Source organism: Episyrphus balteatus, chromosome 1 (genome assembly GCF_945859705.1).
Source record: "Episyrphus balteatus chromosome 1, idEpiBalt1.1, whole genome shotgun sequence".
NCBI lineage: Eukaryota > Metazoa > Arthropoda > Insecta > Diptera > Syrphidae > Episyrphus > Episyrphus balteatus.
The window spans coordinates 162,786,897-162,802,256 of NC_079134.1; the positions used below are offsets into that span (position 1 = coordinate 162,786,897).

At 32.5% G+C, this 15,360-nt stretch overlaps 1 protein-coding gene across 1 annotated transcript; it reads left to right on the plus strand.

Annotated features, from left to right (window-relative positions):
* The first annotated feature begins 5,064 nt into the window (after positions 1–5,064).
* On the plus strand, positions 5,065–14,784 carry LOC129920536 (transmembrane protein 131 homolog). The gene is made up of 4 exons (XM_056001855.1): positions 5,065–6,066; positions 9,988–11,301; positions 11,361–14,001; positions 14,057–14,784. The coding sequence occupies exons 1-4, from the start codon at positions 5,455–5,457 to the stop codon at positions 14,491–14,493; spliced, it is 5,004 nt and encodes a 1,667-aa protein (XP_055857830.1). The 5' UTR covers positions 5,065–5,454; the 3' UTR covers positions 14,494–14,784.
* Positions 14,785–15,360: the final 576 nt, after the last annotated feature.

The following is a 15,360-nucleotide window of genomic DNA, read 5'->3' on the forward strand; positions in this document are numbered from 1 at the left end:
ACGATTTTGAAATAGATCGATATTCACAAGGTCAAAAGATTCATACCAAATAGAAAAAAAAAAAAAAATTAATTTGAAATTTGAACTAAGCGAAATTATCTCATTTGCGCTATAAGGCCTGCTGATGCGAAACGAATTGAATTGAATTGAATTGAATTGAATTGAATTGAATTGAATTGACTTGAATTGAATTGAATTGAATTGAATTGAATTGAATTGAATTGAATTGAATTGAATTGAATTGAATTGAATTGAATTGAATTGAATTGAATTGAATTGAATTGAATTGAATTGAATTGAATTGAATTGAATTGAATTGAATTGAATTGAATTGAATTGAATTGAATTGGATTGAATTGAATTGAATTGAATTGAATTGAATTGAATTGAATTGAATTGAATTGAATTGAATTGAATTGAATTGAATTGAATTGAATTGAATTGAATTGAATTGAATTGAATTGAATTGAATTGAATTGAATTGAATTGAATTGAATTGAATTGAATTGAATTGAATTAAATTGAATTGAATTGAATTGAATTGAATTGAATTGAATTGAATTGAATTGAATTGAATTGAATTGAATTGAATTGAATTGAATTTAATTGAATTTAATTGAATTGAATTGAATTGAATTGAATTGAATTGAATCATTGAATAATTATATATAGAAGTGACACCGGAAAAAACGTCCGCTATGTTTGAGGGGTGGAGCCACAATCGTTTGAGGAGTGGCGCCACAATCGTTTTAGGATTGTGTATTCGATGGCCGAAAAATCCCTGAAAAGGACTTTTGGTTACTAAGTAACCACATCTACAATATTATTTATATTTGGTGTATTTGTATTAGTTTTGTTTTGTGCTAGTAGTGTGTTTGTTTATTTTTGTTTCTGTAATATTGAAATTGAATTTATTTTAAATTTTTGTATTATATTGAATTGAATATTTATTTTTGAATGTTTGATTCTTATGTATGTTTGGAAGGATTTTGTTTTTTGTTTATATTAACGAGAAGAAGAAGATTTTCTTCAGTTATAGAAGTGTTTATTTAATTTTGATTAGGGTGCTTTTTGTAATAATATCTAGGCCAAAGTTGTAGTTCACATTGTTTGAATATTTTCCACATGCACTGTGGCATATACTTACTATTTTCTTAAACCGCATAATGCAAGAGTAGGTAGGGATCAAGTTCATACAATATGGACATATTTCACATTATTTTAAAGTATTTTAATACAATACGAAACAACCTCGTTTATTTGCTTAAACTGATTTATGTTTGCGAACAAGGACTCTGGATATACGGCTTTGTTCAAATTTGCAACTGCAAATAAAAATTAAAAGTTTTTATAAAATGTTAAATTTTGAAAAAAAAATCTTTTCGTACCATTTTTGGATACTTTTCTTTATTTTTAATTAAAACATTTTTGTTATCTAAAATTTAAACGATATTTATAAATAAAATGTTCAAATAAACTCAAAAGGTAAAAGGGCATATTTTGATCGCAAATGCAAGAAAATGTGGTTTTGGGATAGTTCCAATGATTTTTATATTTCACCATTTGAAATAAAATACATATTTGGTTCTAAGATTCTAAAACTAGAAGAATGTAGCTTTTACATGCTTTTTATTTTGTCATGATATAGTCAAGCTATGCATTCGTACAAAAAAAAGTTGAGATAACAATCACACATGGGATTACTATAGCCCTGTTCCACTGGAGGTGGTAGTCTGCTAATAGTAGATTTTTTGTTTAATCTAGTACTATCATCTACCTACTCATGCTCTTCTTCCCGAGTGGATACGATTTGTATTGAATTCGTTGAAAGTGAGTTCCATTGAAAATCGCTAGTTAACTATTAGTAGTACTTTGCCACCTCCCAAAGGAACAGCTAAATGGATCTACCGAGTAACATCAATCTTGGTATGTAGCATTTTTTTGCAGAATCTCCATAGGGGTTTTTAGAACTAATTTTGTTTTATCAAAAATAACGATACCTGTCATAAACCAATTTAGGAAATGTTTAATTTTCTCGAAAACGGTACCAGTGATTTTGTTTAAAAAAATTATATAATAGTTTTTGGGCAATCATGGACATTTTTTAAAATTATTATTAACCTACCGTAGAACCGTGCCAAACTACCAATTTAATTTCAACGAATTTTTTATACAAAAGCATTTATATAGTTTAGATATAAAACAGAAAGAAAATTTGGGAAAATAATAGTTTTTGGATTAGTAATTTCTACAAAATTGCATACCAATTTTATTTTTGAATTTTTTTTTAATTTATAAGGTTCTAACGATTTTGAAATTTTTTTTTTCTAAAAATCTATCTTAGTAGAAAAAATCAAATCGAATTGGTACTTGTTTTGGAGCTATCACGAATTTTCCTTTGTTCCTTAAACTTTTTGGGCTAGTGTATAAAAACAACTCAGGTTAAAAGCTAATGCTCGGTTAAATTTTATGGTTATGAAACTCAAGTATTAAATTTAGCCGAGCTTTAGCCTTTAATCTGAGTATTAAATTGTTTATATTTGTTGAGAGAAATATGTATAATTCAGTTAAATATTTAAGTGAACCTTTAATTTGATTATTGGTAAGGCTCGTAGAAAATCAAATTTACTAATGATAAGCTTTGTTGAATTATAGTAATAATAGCCTAATAGTAAGTGAATGTACATATAAGCGTGGTCGAATGTTCGGTATTCGACCGAATCATTATTCGCAGCATCTCTAGTTGGTGCCGTTAAAAAATTTCAATTTCCCCTCCTTGGAATCAAAAATAAACAAAAAGTTTGAGCCAAAACGACTTATTGGTTTGAGCTCTTACCTCATTTAAATTATTACGTTGAGTTTTTCTTAACGTTTTTCTTTTTTTCTTTAAGGGCCATTAGCTAAAACGAACCTTAAATAATTCATGTTGAACATAAACTTTTAGGCTCTATTTTAACTTCGGCGTAAACTGTCACATAAGGATTTATGTTGTAATTAAATGCTAAGTTTCGATTCAGCAAAAAAAGGCTCTAATTGTTACGCATTTCATAATATTCCAAAACAAAATATAATATAAAAAAATAGCAATCTCTGTGGGGATACGAACTCAGAAAGCAAAATTAAACAGCAATCACCTTGTCACCTACGCTAATAGGACTATTGAAACAAGGGTAACTTTCATGCCCTATAAGCTATAACGTGCCTAGGATATACAACAATAATATTTAATTTTGTTCAAATTCTCGTCGTTAATAAAAAATTTCTTGTTTTTAGTTTCGAGTTACTATGGATACATTTATAATGTCAACTCACTTTTCAATATTTTTGTTTGATATTTGTGTAATTTTGTATGTATGAGTAAAATTTCCTTATTTTATTTTTTCATTTATAGGATGTCGATGTGTCGATGTCGATACGATTTATTTTTGTTTGATATTTGTTTTATGTTTTATGTGTGAGTAAAATTTCCTTATTTTTTTTTTCTACTATAGGATGTCGACGTGTCGATACAATTTATTTTTATTTGATATTTGTTTTGTTACGTTTGTATTTGTGAAATTTCCTTTTTTAAAAACAAATTTTTGGAAAAATAATTTTCTAAGACAAGCCCCATTCTCTCTGGGGATTTTTTAGTACATCTGATTGCCGAAAAAAATAAAATTGTGTAGCGCTAGAAACTATCGGTGTCACTTCTATATATAATTATTCAATGATTGAATTGAATTGAATTGAATTGAATTGAATTGAATTGAATTGAATTGAATTGAATTGAATTGAATTGAATTGAATTGAATTGAATTGAATTGAATTGAATTGAATTGAATTGAATTGAATTGAATTGAATTGAATTGAATTGAATTGAATTGAACGCTGATGATGCAAAACGAAATTTCCCGACAGGGAACTGCTTGCGAAATCTTAACGTAAAAATATTTACGTAGAGTATCACAAATTGCAAAACGAAAATAATTAAATAAACCCAAACACAAATCTCAGAACGACTATGCAATGACAAAATGAACTAAGCCTAGATGCTGCTGAAGTGAAACGAAAATTCGCATACAAAATAACTCAACAAAATCGTAAACGAAAAAGTTCGTTACGCTTTATTCGTTTCACTGTATTCAGCTTGTTTTTGCTTAAATACATTCAACTTAAAAAAGTAAAATGTTTTGTCCTGTACCAACACACTGCGAAATTCCATCTTTTATCTCAGAAAAACAAAAGTAAAATCTAAAAAGGTTTTAACTTTCACTTTTTGAAAATTTTTCACTTTTTGAAAACATGATAGCTACTAGATGTCACTTTATTTTATTTTTTTTTAATTAATTTGTTTCCCGATATTTATTTTTCTTTTTTAGTTTATTTTTGTATTTTTTTTTACCTTGACAGAACACTCGATATAATTTTTACGTAGCTTGAACCAAATTCATCTGCAATTAATCCACCAAAATCGGCGAGTTAAATTCCTGATCCGAGGCTGAATCACGTTTGTACAACTATCCCTTACGGCCATGTTAAGCCATAACTACATTGGCTCAAAAAGTGAAGATTAAGATTCAGAAGATTAAAAAATACATCTGGATGTAAAATTGTCAAAAATGTCAAAAATAAATCCAAATCCAAAATAGTTATCCCGATTTTAATTATGAAAATAGTATTTTTTTCTCTGTGAGATAGTGAATATTATGGAGATTTTTTAAACTAGTGAATAATATGGCCATTACAAAAAATTTCATTTCACTGGATCAGGCTTCAAGGCTTGGCCACACCGAAGAATACATGCGGTAGCGGTACGGGTAATTGTATGAAAAAATTTCCACACAGCTGAATTTTGATGATTTTTGACCGCTGCCGCATGTACCCTTCGGTGTGACCAAGCCTTCACTCTTGCAAATAGTGTCCAATGGTTTAAAAAGAAAACATGACGCATCATTTTTTATTTTCCTTCAAATGCGTACTCTACCTTAAAAACAAAAAGTACCTACTTTGTGAACACACTCACAGCTGTCAGAAAAAAAAACCATTTTGCGTCACCGCGAAATATCAGCTTTTTTTTTTGAGAACAAACGACACAAAAACGAACAGTGCTAATTAGTTGTTGCAGAAATTGCGGAAACGCATTCAGAGAAAAAAAATAAAAATAAATAAAAAAATTCTTATAAAATAAAATCCAACAATTTTTCAACTTGAATTTATTTACAAAAATAATAATTCTCAATATATATTAAATATCCAAAATCAATTTGAATTGAAACAACTCGAAATAAGTCCGCAAAAACTGCAATGATATTGAAATTTGCTATCGCACAACTTTTCACCATCAAATTCAATTCCAAAAAAATTCGAGCTATCAAAATAGTCCACAACTAAAAATCGAGATAGAGGAGACAAATATAAAGAAAAAAAGACCCCACGCGTTGTTTGGAGAAGCCCACAATCATCATCGTCATCATGCTGTTGCTAACTCTTTTATGCCTTTTGCATACTGCACTTATCGATTGTCAACTGGATGTGGCCGATAATAGTTATCAGCGTAATCAGAACATTTATGTGGAAACCATTCCATTGAGTTCCTCCTCCTCCTCGACAGATGGTGCTTCAACAGCATCCATCATAGATGCCCCCACAGACATTGCCTCCGAATTGTATCGCAGTTTGTCATTTCAGCCGCCAAGCCTTGACTTTGGTGCTTGGTCGATTGGCACTGCCCAATCACATGTGGTCACTTTAGTCAATAAGAATGAAAATAGTAGTGTTTACTTGAGTTCTGTGTCGGGCAAGACAGCCGACTTTTATAGTTCGTTTTTCCAGGACAAAGTTGTGCCGCCGCAAGGGAATACAACATTTAATGTTGTGTTTTTGCCGCGATCACATGGCGCCGTGGAAACGAATTTATTAATACACACATCCTTTGGCCAGGCGAGGCTGTTGGTTAAAGGAGAGGGGAGGGAATGTCCCTATCGACTGAAGCCGTTGGTGGGCATACGTGCCCCACTCAATTCAACGTTATCGCCTGAGATACACATGTATAATCCACATACGAAGCCACTGCAGATTGTGGAGGTGAGTATTTTTTTTTAATGTTCTTTTATTTTCTGTTTTTTTTTGTTTTTAGATTTAAATACATAAATATATATGAAGTAGGTATCTGTATGTGATTTGAAATGCACTGTTTCGAGTGGTTCAAGTTGTTTGTGGCTTTGCTGATAAGAAATTTAGATCTTATATTTTTAAGGCTTATCGTTTCACGAGGTTTCTTCTATCGTCAATAACATAACAAAATATAATTAATCAAAAATAAAAATAACAAGCCCCACACCGCAATGTTGTTATGATTATGAGACTTTTTTTTTTATTTTGGTGACTATTCATTTTATAAAAAAAAAAAACTTGCCATGATACTGTTATACGAATAATGACTACATATAGTTAGATATATTTATATATGAATATATTCAGTAAAAAATAACAAGGTCGTATCTTGATTTGATTTGAATATCAAGTCAAACAACATTTTGGTTGATAAAGATTATGTTTGCTCTAAGCATATATACAGATTAATCATGGTCAAAATGAAAAAAAAAAAAAAGAAAAACTAACTGCAAAATTCATGATTTTTTACATACCCACTATTTTTTTTTCGACCAATAATATGTAAAATATAGTTAAATTTATTTGATTTCGAGCAATTTAAAATTTTGTTCTCCATACAACTTAGTACTCTGTCCATAATCTCGTAAAGGCCCTAACTACAAAATTAGGGCATTGTGTCTGATTTATCCTCATTTATTTTTTTAGGTCTTCAAATACGTCAGAAAATTCAAAATGTACTTTTGATTTTTTTCATTTTTATATGCAAATTGCGATATTAGATTTACTGTTTCCCTCTATAACTCAGAAGTAAGACAAATGTAGTTAGGGCCTTTACGAGATTATGGGCAGTACTGAAGTCATATAATTTTTTTGTTTATTAGCAAGACTTAAATTTAATTTCTAAAAGTAAGAATGCCATCCGATAGTGGTCAGTAAATACTACAAAACCTCATCACTAGTTATATTTGACTAAAAGTGGACATGTGCCGTTTTTCCTCTGGATCCTTCATATGAATAAGGACAGTAAAAAAGATTACTTACATACTTATAGTAGCCAGTACTGCTAGGCGGTGCTACAATCCATGGTGGATTCGTGTGTTAATAAGGTAGCCTAGGTAGCCGAAGTCTTTTACTGCCTCAAAAATATGTCTGTCCATGGTGATAATTTTTGTTTGTTTGTTTGCTAAGTTTTATTTAGCAACTTGTACTATTAAAAAAGAAAATATTTACAATTTACAAAAAATTTTTTAGAGTAAGTTACATTTTTTGATCTTTTAAACATTTTTTTTAAATATTAGTTAACATTTGTGCCCTTAATTGAATCGTTTATTTTCAAAACATGATAAGTCCACTTTTTCTCAAAATTCGTTTTTTTAACTGAATATGTTCTTGGAGGATAACCACACCTGCCTTCAAAATATGAAGCATCTAATCATTCTATATTCGATTTTACAGCTAAGCGAAAAAATTTTTTTACTATCAAAACATGATAAAAGTCCCGGACTTATCATCTTTTGAAAATAAACAGCAACTTTTTTATGAGTAATTGACTACACATAAAGAAGCTGACTATTGACTCAAATTCTTAAGTTGAAAGCGCCTTTCAAGTAAAATAACTACTCGAAACATTATATTCTGTTCCCAAATGCAATTGTTTGATAGACTGCGGCTTTAAAAAAAATTTTATATTCATTTTAAAACTAATTTCACATTCGTTTATTTTCAAAGTATGATAAGTCCAAAATCGTTTTTATTTTTTATCTTTTGAACTATCGGTCCAAAAAGTAAATACCAAACGATATTCTGTAGCTAGGTTAAAGTTCTACAAAATATATTTTTTATACATTTAGCTACACTTAAAAAAAGAAAATAGAACGTTTTTTTCTTCTCCTGAAAAATTTGAAATCATGGACTTATCATGTTTTGAAAATAAATGATTCAATTATGAAAGTGGACTAAGTCACTCCTAAAAATGCCATCAAATCTATCCCAAAAATAATTATTATTTGAGGGATAAAGTTTATTTTAAGGCGAAATTGCAGTAAATAAACTTCTTTATTGCTCCTCTAGATATTTCATAAAAGAAATATAATAAAATCGTTATAAGAAAATTATTATGTAAGTTTTTCTTTAATCGTATATAATTCAAAATTCTTTTAAATTTTGTACATCGTAGGTAGGTAGGTAGAGATGCTGGTCAAAGCAAACCGTGCTTGATGACCAAATACCAAAACTCATGAAACCTGTGAGTGATAAATGGATATATTTGAAATAAATTTTAAATTGGTTTTAAAAAGGGGAAAAACAAGTGTAAGGCAGTCCTAAATCCACTTTGTTGCATTGAGGAACGAGATCAAGTCTTTGATCTTTGATTCTGAGATGTTATCTATGACATTAAAGAATTTACTCCTCAGAGAGTGCTCTATTCCTAGCGAGGGCAGGACATTGGCATAGAAAATGGAAGACCGTTTCATTTTCTTGCTGGTATTGTGCGGTATACCCAACTTTGCTGCATGATCCCCTATTATATAGGTACTTGCTTTTGTCCTCATTGACCGTTAAACCCATTTTTGCCGCTTTCGTTTCGATACTCACAAAAACTCGACTGAATTGCTGTGTTCTTCCGATTATGTCAAGCAGACAGTGCTGAGGTTCCATTCTGGGGGCATGCTATCTCCCGATCATATTCGATAAATGAGTTAGAAAGATAGGAAAAGCATTTACGCTTGGATTGAAATATCAAACTTGGTGACTAGCCTTTTGGGATATTCATCATTACTCGTCATCTGTATCTTATACATATACTTATTTGTACCAATCAAGAATAATTTGAAAAAGATTTGTTAATGTAGTTCTGAGAACACAGTCATTTAGCGTTGTTATGATCTCTAAATCGGGGAAATAACACTAGATTAGTTACCCGTACTTAGAGTAACTCATGGCAAGCATTTCTCGCACAGGTGTATTATTAAATGGGTTAATTGCTACTTTTTAATACTTTCTTTAAATGAAACTGATTGATGGGTTGGCGTAACACTATATAGAAAATTGTATAACCACCATTTAAAGATATTGGGCCAAATAATATTTCACATTGCACAAAAAGCTGTATTAAATTTGAAATTTTTATTAATTACGAGTGCCATAATACATTCTTCCAGGTGAAATATTATTCAGTCCAATATCTTTAAATAGTACTTATATAATTTCTACGGAGTTTGGTATTAACAACATATGTCTTCTTCTGATATATGTATTTTTTATTTTTGTTTAATTTTGTATGTATTTAAACACCATATATTTTAAAACATTTTCCAACAAAAAAATTAAAAATTTGGAAAACTAGTTTTTTCTTAGAATAATCTTGTAGTAGAAAATCGCGCAATGGGACGGCCTACCCTAATCGTATACTAGTTGAGAGTTATTTCATCCTAAAAATAATGACTAAAAAACATTTTTATAATTCAATTACTCTGTGTAACAAAAATACAAAATTTTAAAATAGTTTTCTCGGAACCGAGTATATTTTTGTTTAACATAATAACTTTTTGTTTAATATACTCCAAGGATCTGGATTTCGGGGTAAAAACGGTTTTTTAAAATTTCAGCCATTGCAATTTACTTCGCAATTTTCAACCAATTTTAGTTTTAACCCTGAACAAATAAATTCCAATTATTTATTAAAAAGCCTGAACTTATAATCGAGTTTAATGGAACTGAAATTGAGTGCTAGAGCAATTATTCTAAAGTAAATTTCTACATGTTCGTAATTAAAATCAAAGCGCTAAAAGAAAAGAATATATATTTTTTTGCAAATATCTTTTTTTGTACAGAGCGCAATCAGCATATTTATTAATATCACACATTTATTTAATTTAATCTTATTCACAGGTTTACAGCAGTGGAGGTCAATTCCAACTCGAATTACCAAGTGGCGGCCAAGAAGGACCACAAGACCTCTGGGAAATTCCACCTCACTCAACAAAACCTATTATCCGCATACGTTTTAATGGCATCAATCCAGGCAATCACACTGCCTACATACGCATCAAAATTTCCGGCAGTGACGACGATAGTCTGGGTACTGACAATATTTTGGTAATTCCTGTGGAATTCGAAATATTAACCACCTACGGATTATTCTCACCCACACCGGTCTTCGATTTTGGTCGACTTACCACTCAAGATGACATGCGAACATTTAAAGTAGAATTAAAAAATTCAGGCAAAAGTAAAGTCAATATAATTGACTATGAGCTACGAAACATTGAATTCCCAATTCGAATGAATCGAAATGTCTCACAGTTATCTCTTGATCCCAGCACATTTACAACTAGCACAATCATAAATGGCGAACTGGTTGTAAAATCCGCCTTGGAAACAAATCCCAAAGAAATTTTTGAACTTGTACTCTATGTCAGAGCTGAGGTCTTTAATGGTGCTCTTGAATTCAGCAAAAACATAACCCGCTTCATAACGAAGTCACAAAACTTCTCATCACCACAAAGAAACTTTTGGGTTGTAAATACATTTTCATTACCTGTCGCCGTACTAAATGTCACCACCAGCGGCGAAGCTAACGTATCGACAGCCTTCAAATTATCGAGCTTTGTCCCAATTGTCCTTCAACCAGGACAAAATCATTCAATATTCGAAATCACACTGCTAAATGAAACAGCAAATGTTCAAACATTTCTACAAATTCTTACCAATGTGACGACCTACCAAGTTCCAGTGATTGTGTGCACTGGTCTATTGGATTTTTATACAATTGACACGGATGATATTAATATGAAGACAACAAATTCGGTGCTAGATTTGGGAACGGTTCCTTTTGGAGAGATGTCTCATTCAGGTTATGTTGTTATACAAAATTCAAATCCTATACAATTGGAAGTTGCCTCATGGGATTTTTCCAGCCCTCAGGGAGTATATTTTCATTCGACTTTTTTGGGATGTTTAAAAACAAAAAGAGAAGAGAAAAAATTAATAAGTGAATCCAAATTTGAGCTGTGCTTTAAGTTGGATCAAAATGATGTGGCTGTCTATGAGATTGGTATACAATCTTATCAAGCTAAATCACTGTCGGGTAATTTGAAAATCTGGACTGAACATGAACAGATTGTTGTGACGGTAAAATTTGATACAATAATGGGACGTCTTGAGATTGATCAAAGCAAACTTCATTTTAACGATTGCTTTCCGGTAAGTTTTTTAAATTGTTTTCGGAAACCAAAGATTAATCTTTGAATATATCTTTCTAGGGTAAACGTTGTTCAGCTGAAATATCGTTCCATTCAACATTTATCAAACCGATGCGAGTTAATTCGATAGTATTTAGTGATTCTGGACTACAATTCGAAGACAGCGATATCGATGGAACCTGGATTATGCCAAATACGGTAACGAATGTTGGAAAAATTTATTTCGATCCCAGATCGCTATGCCAAACGCGATGTTACATCCCCTTCAATCAAACTCTCGCACCTCTATTTACCTCTCTAGAAAGCCATTTGAATTTCGATGAGACCGAATTACGGCGGCGAACAGAAATATTTCGCCATTTCAAGTATTACTTGAAAACAATCACCTTTACTGTCAACACCAGTGAAGTTCGCTTATTCAAATTTAACCTAACGGTTGATATAATTTGGCCAAAGCTAGTCAGTGGCGTACAAACTTTTCCCACTGTCGAAATCGGTCAGGTGTATTCAACAACGATTGTTCTAAACAATCCATCCGATACACCGTTGCTTGTTGACTTTTTCATATCAAATCCAACGGTTTCAAAGAATACAAAACTTTCACTTCCCTTGGAAGTGGTTGAAATATGTCCGCATTGTTACTTAACAGATAAACATGTTTTTACCTTGACTGGAGTTCATAAGCCACGAGTTATTCCACCCCGTTCAAGTCATTCGGCAACAATTGAATTTATGGCCAAGGAACCAGGAGTTTTTTCTACTATTATGCACATTAGGAATAATTTGACATTATACGAGGCTGTTTGGGTGAGTGCCAAGGCTGTGAGATCTCAATTTAAATTTGGCAACAAAAAACCAGGATCCTTGGCTGCGTTAAGTTTTGATGTTGGCGAAAAACACATTACAACTTGCCTTAAAGAACCAACTCCAGAAAACCCATCGAATGTTGTCAGTGCAAGGAGGACCTTTGTGGCTCGAAATACTGGTGAGGTGCCAATTTTAGTAGAGACATTCATGATCGATGACCAATTTTGCGAGGGTTACGGATTCAAAGTCATAGACTGTCAAGGATTCGAACTTAAGTCAAATTCTTCCAAGAAGATTGATATCGCATTCACGCCAGACTTTACACTGGCGCGAGTACTGAGGCCGTTGATTATAAAAACAAATCTATCCTACTTGGTTAATTATACTTTGATGGCGTCTATGACACCAGCGGTATTGGAACATTGTTCCAAGACAGTTCAACGTCCACCTTGGGAATCTCGAATTAAACAAATTGCCATATTCATGTTGGCAACTGCTTTTGTTTTTGTTTTGGTTGCTGGGCACTTGGATTCTGATAAAGTTTTGACCGATCATGTACAGAATATATCTCGCGATAAGGGTCCTCTGCAACCGACGCTAAATCTGCGGAATATCGCCATGCAAGCGAGTTCGTACGATGAGGCAAGTGATACATCCCGAAATAATAGAGTGGGTGTCGGCAAAGGAATCAACAGTGTGATCAACTTTAGAAAACGTTCCAACAAGAAAGGTTTTCCTGTGATGAATAACAATTTACCAGATCGTTCGTGGGCACAAGAACTTGCAAAACTTGGTGTAAGACCGAAAGAAGTTGCTCCAATTAGTACACCACCTAAGCAGCAATCAGTGGCGGCGGCTCCCAGCCGGATCTCGCCAACAGATAAACTAAAGTCGAAAGGATCTCCAAAAGAGTCAGAGAAGAGTTCAACATCTGCGATACCAGAGAGTCCCAGTGAGAAGGAAAAGTTTTCTCCGCCGAAGATGAATCCGAAATCTGACTGCAGCATGCAAGTGAGTCCAACAGACATCAAAAAGATACCCAAGCAAAGTGCAAAGAAACCCAAAGCTAACTCAAATCAAACACAGAATTCTCCGGAGGCGGCTGCAGCTTCCAGTGAAACTTCGCCTACTAAAGAATTGTCTGATTCAAAACCAACAGATGATCGGCCATCGCAAGTGAGACGCACAAAGAGTCCAAAAACGGCAACAAACAAAACTGATCCATCATCGGCGGAAAAAAAGGCTGAAGCTATGGTTAAACTGCAAACGACTCCTGAGATTCAAAATATCGATAGTAGATCCACGAATGGAAGTTCTACGCCTGTTAGCAGCACTCACAGTGGAGGAAAGAAATATGGAAAAACTCCTGGACGCGAACGAAAGAAGGAACAATCCAATGGAAGTAGTCAGTCAAAGAGATTCGATCGAAAAGTATCAAAGTTTAAGCCAAATGCATTCCACTTTTCTTCGCCAGTAGCAAATAGTGGTATTGCACCAATGTCTTTATGGGATCCTAATCAGCAAGCAAGTTTCTCTGATGTTGTAGCTGCTGCAAAGTTGCCAACAAATGAAATATCTACGTTGGATTGTGAGGAACCTTTGAGTGAATATCTCCCCCTGGACAATGGTACTGAATGGAATGATGCAGATTTAAGAAATGATGAGACTTTTGGCGATAGTATGATAGCACCAACCGCACCAATGGCAAATAATTCAAATGGAATTCATAAGATTTGCTCGAATGAGTTGGGACCGATTGGTACAAAGCGATCACCTGCTTCAACACCAAACTGGGAACCATTTACTGTTTTAAAGCCAACTGTTTGTAATAATTCGAGTTTCTTTTCGAATGTTATGCCATCGTATATGTATAGGGATGCTAATCAATATTTAGGTAAGTTTTGATATTCTGTCCTTGTTCCCTTTTTAATGACTTTTTTATTTTGTAGGAAGAAACCATGCAAATTATGATCAAGACTTTGCAGCCGGACACTTGCATAATCAATGGAATTCGAATAGTGAATATTTTGCCTCGCAACCGCAGCAACTAACAGAATCTCATAAAAATCCAACAGTCAATTGGTCAAATGGTAATGGTGGATCTTCGGGTGGACAGACTTGGGATCCAATGGGTTATCAACAAGCAGCAAATGCTGCTTCATCATGGCAACGAGTGACAACAATTCGTCCTCCGCCAGGATTGGAATTCCCAAAGCGTGACAGTCCCATTGTCAGCTTACAGGAACAAATGTCTCCGACGGCTTTTGGACAGCAGCAACCACAACAACCAGATTCAGATCCACCATTTAATCCAATATTTAGTTCATTGAGTAATATTTGGTCGGATAATTGGAACAAGAATAAGAACAATAATAACAATAATTAAACACAAAAAAATAAAAACCCACAAATTTACTGACCCTGAATACTAACTAACTTATATAACATGCAGGATACTCTTGTTCTCTCCACCTTACTGTTGCTACTGCTGCTGTGCTCTCGCAATCCCTTAATAAGTTTAACACGACCATGAATTGGATTGTCTAGATGCTCAAAAATATCATTCGTAGATTTAACTACCATAAAAAAAATTGTTATCTTAATCATTGTGTCATATTAGTGGAAAGCAAAATGAACAAAAAAAATTTCAAAGAAAAAAATACAAAAAAAAAACAAATGAAGTAACACAAAGAAAAAAATGAAGTAATTATTTTTTTTAATTTATCGATTTTTTTTTTTGAAAATGATGTTTGTAATGCACTGATTTGAAGTGATAATAATTTTGAAGAAATACTCTCCACATTAAAAACGAACAAAAATTAATTTTACTAAGAATCGTTTAAGATGAAGGATAATAGGTAAGTCTGCACATATTAATTATTTGTCTTCGAGCACGATGCACATGAATTTGAAAACATCATTAAAATCGTACTTAGGATCAACATTTGCTAAAAAAAAAACTACAATTAAATGAATAAAATAAAACCTGAAATGATGAAAAAAGCAGCTAAAATGTCTTTCGTCAGTCGAAACAACAATCCGTTAAGAAAAACTTGAAAAAAAAAAAACAAAATTTTCTTGGTGAGTGAAGAATGTTAATGCGTTTCATCATTACATAAGGCTTTTATCCATCCAAGTGATAAATATAAAGATTCTTCTTAGAAGAAAATGACTATAATATTCGGAATGTCGTTGCTTAACAACAGTTAGAACTACCCAAGTGGCATACTTTTCTGCAAGCAAATGGACTTTT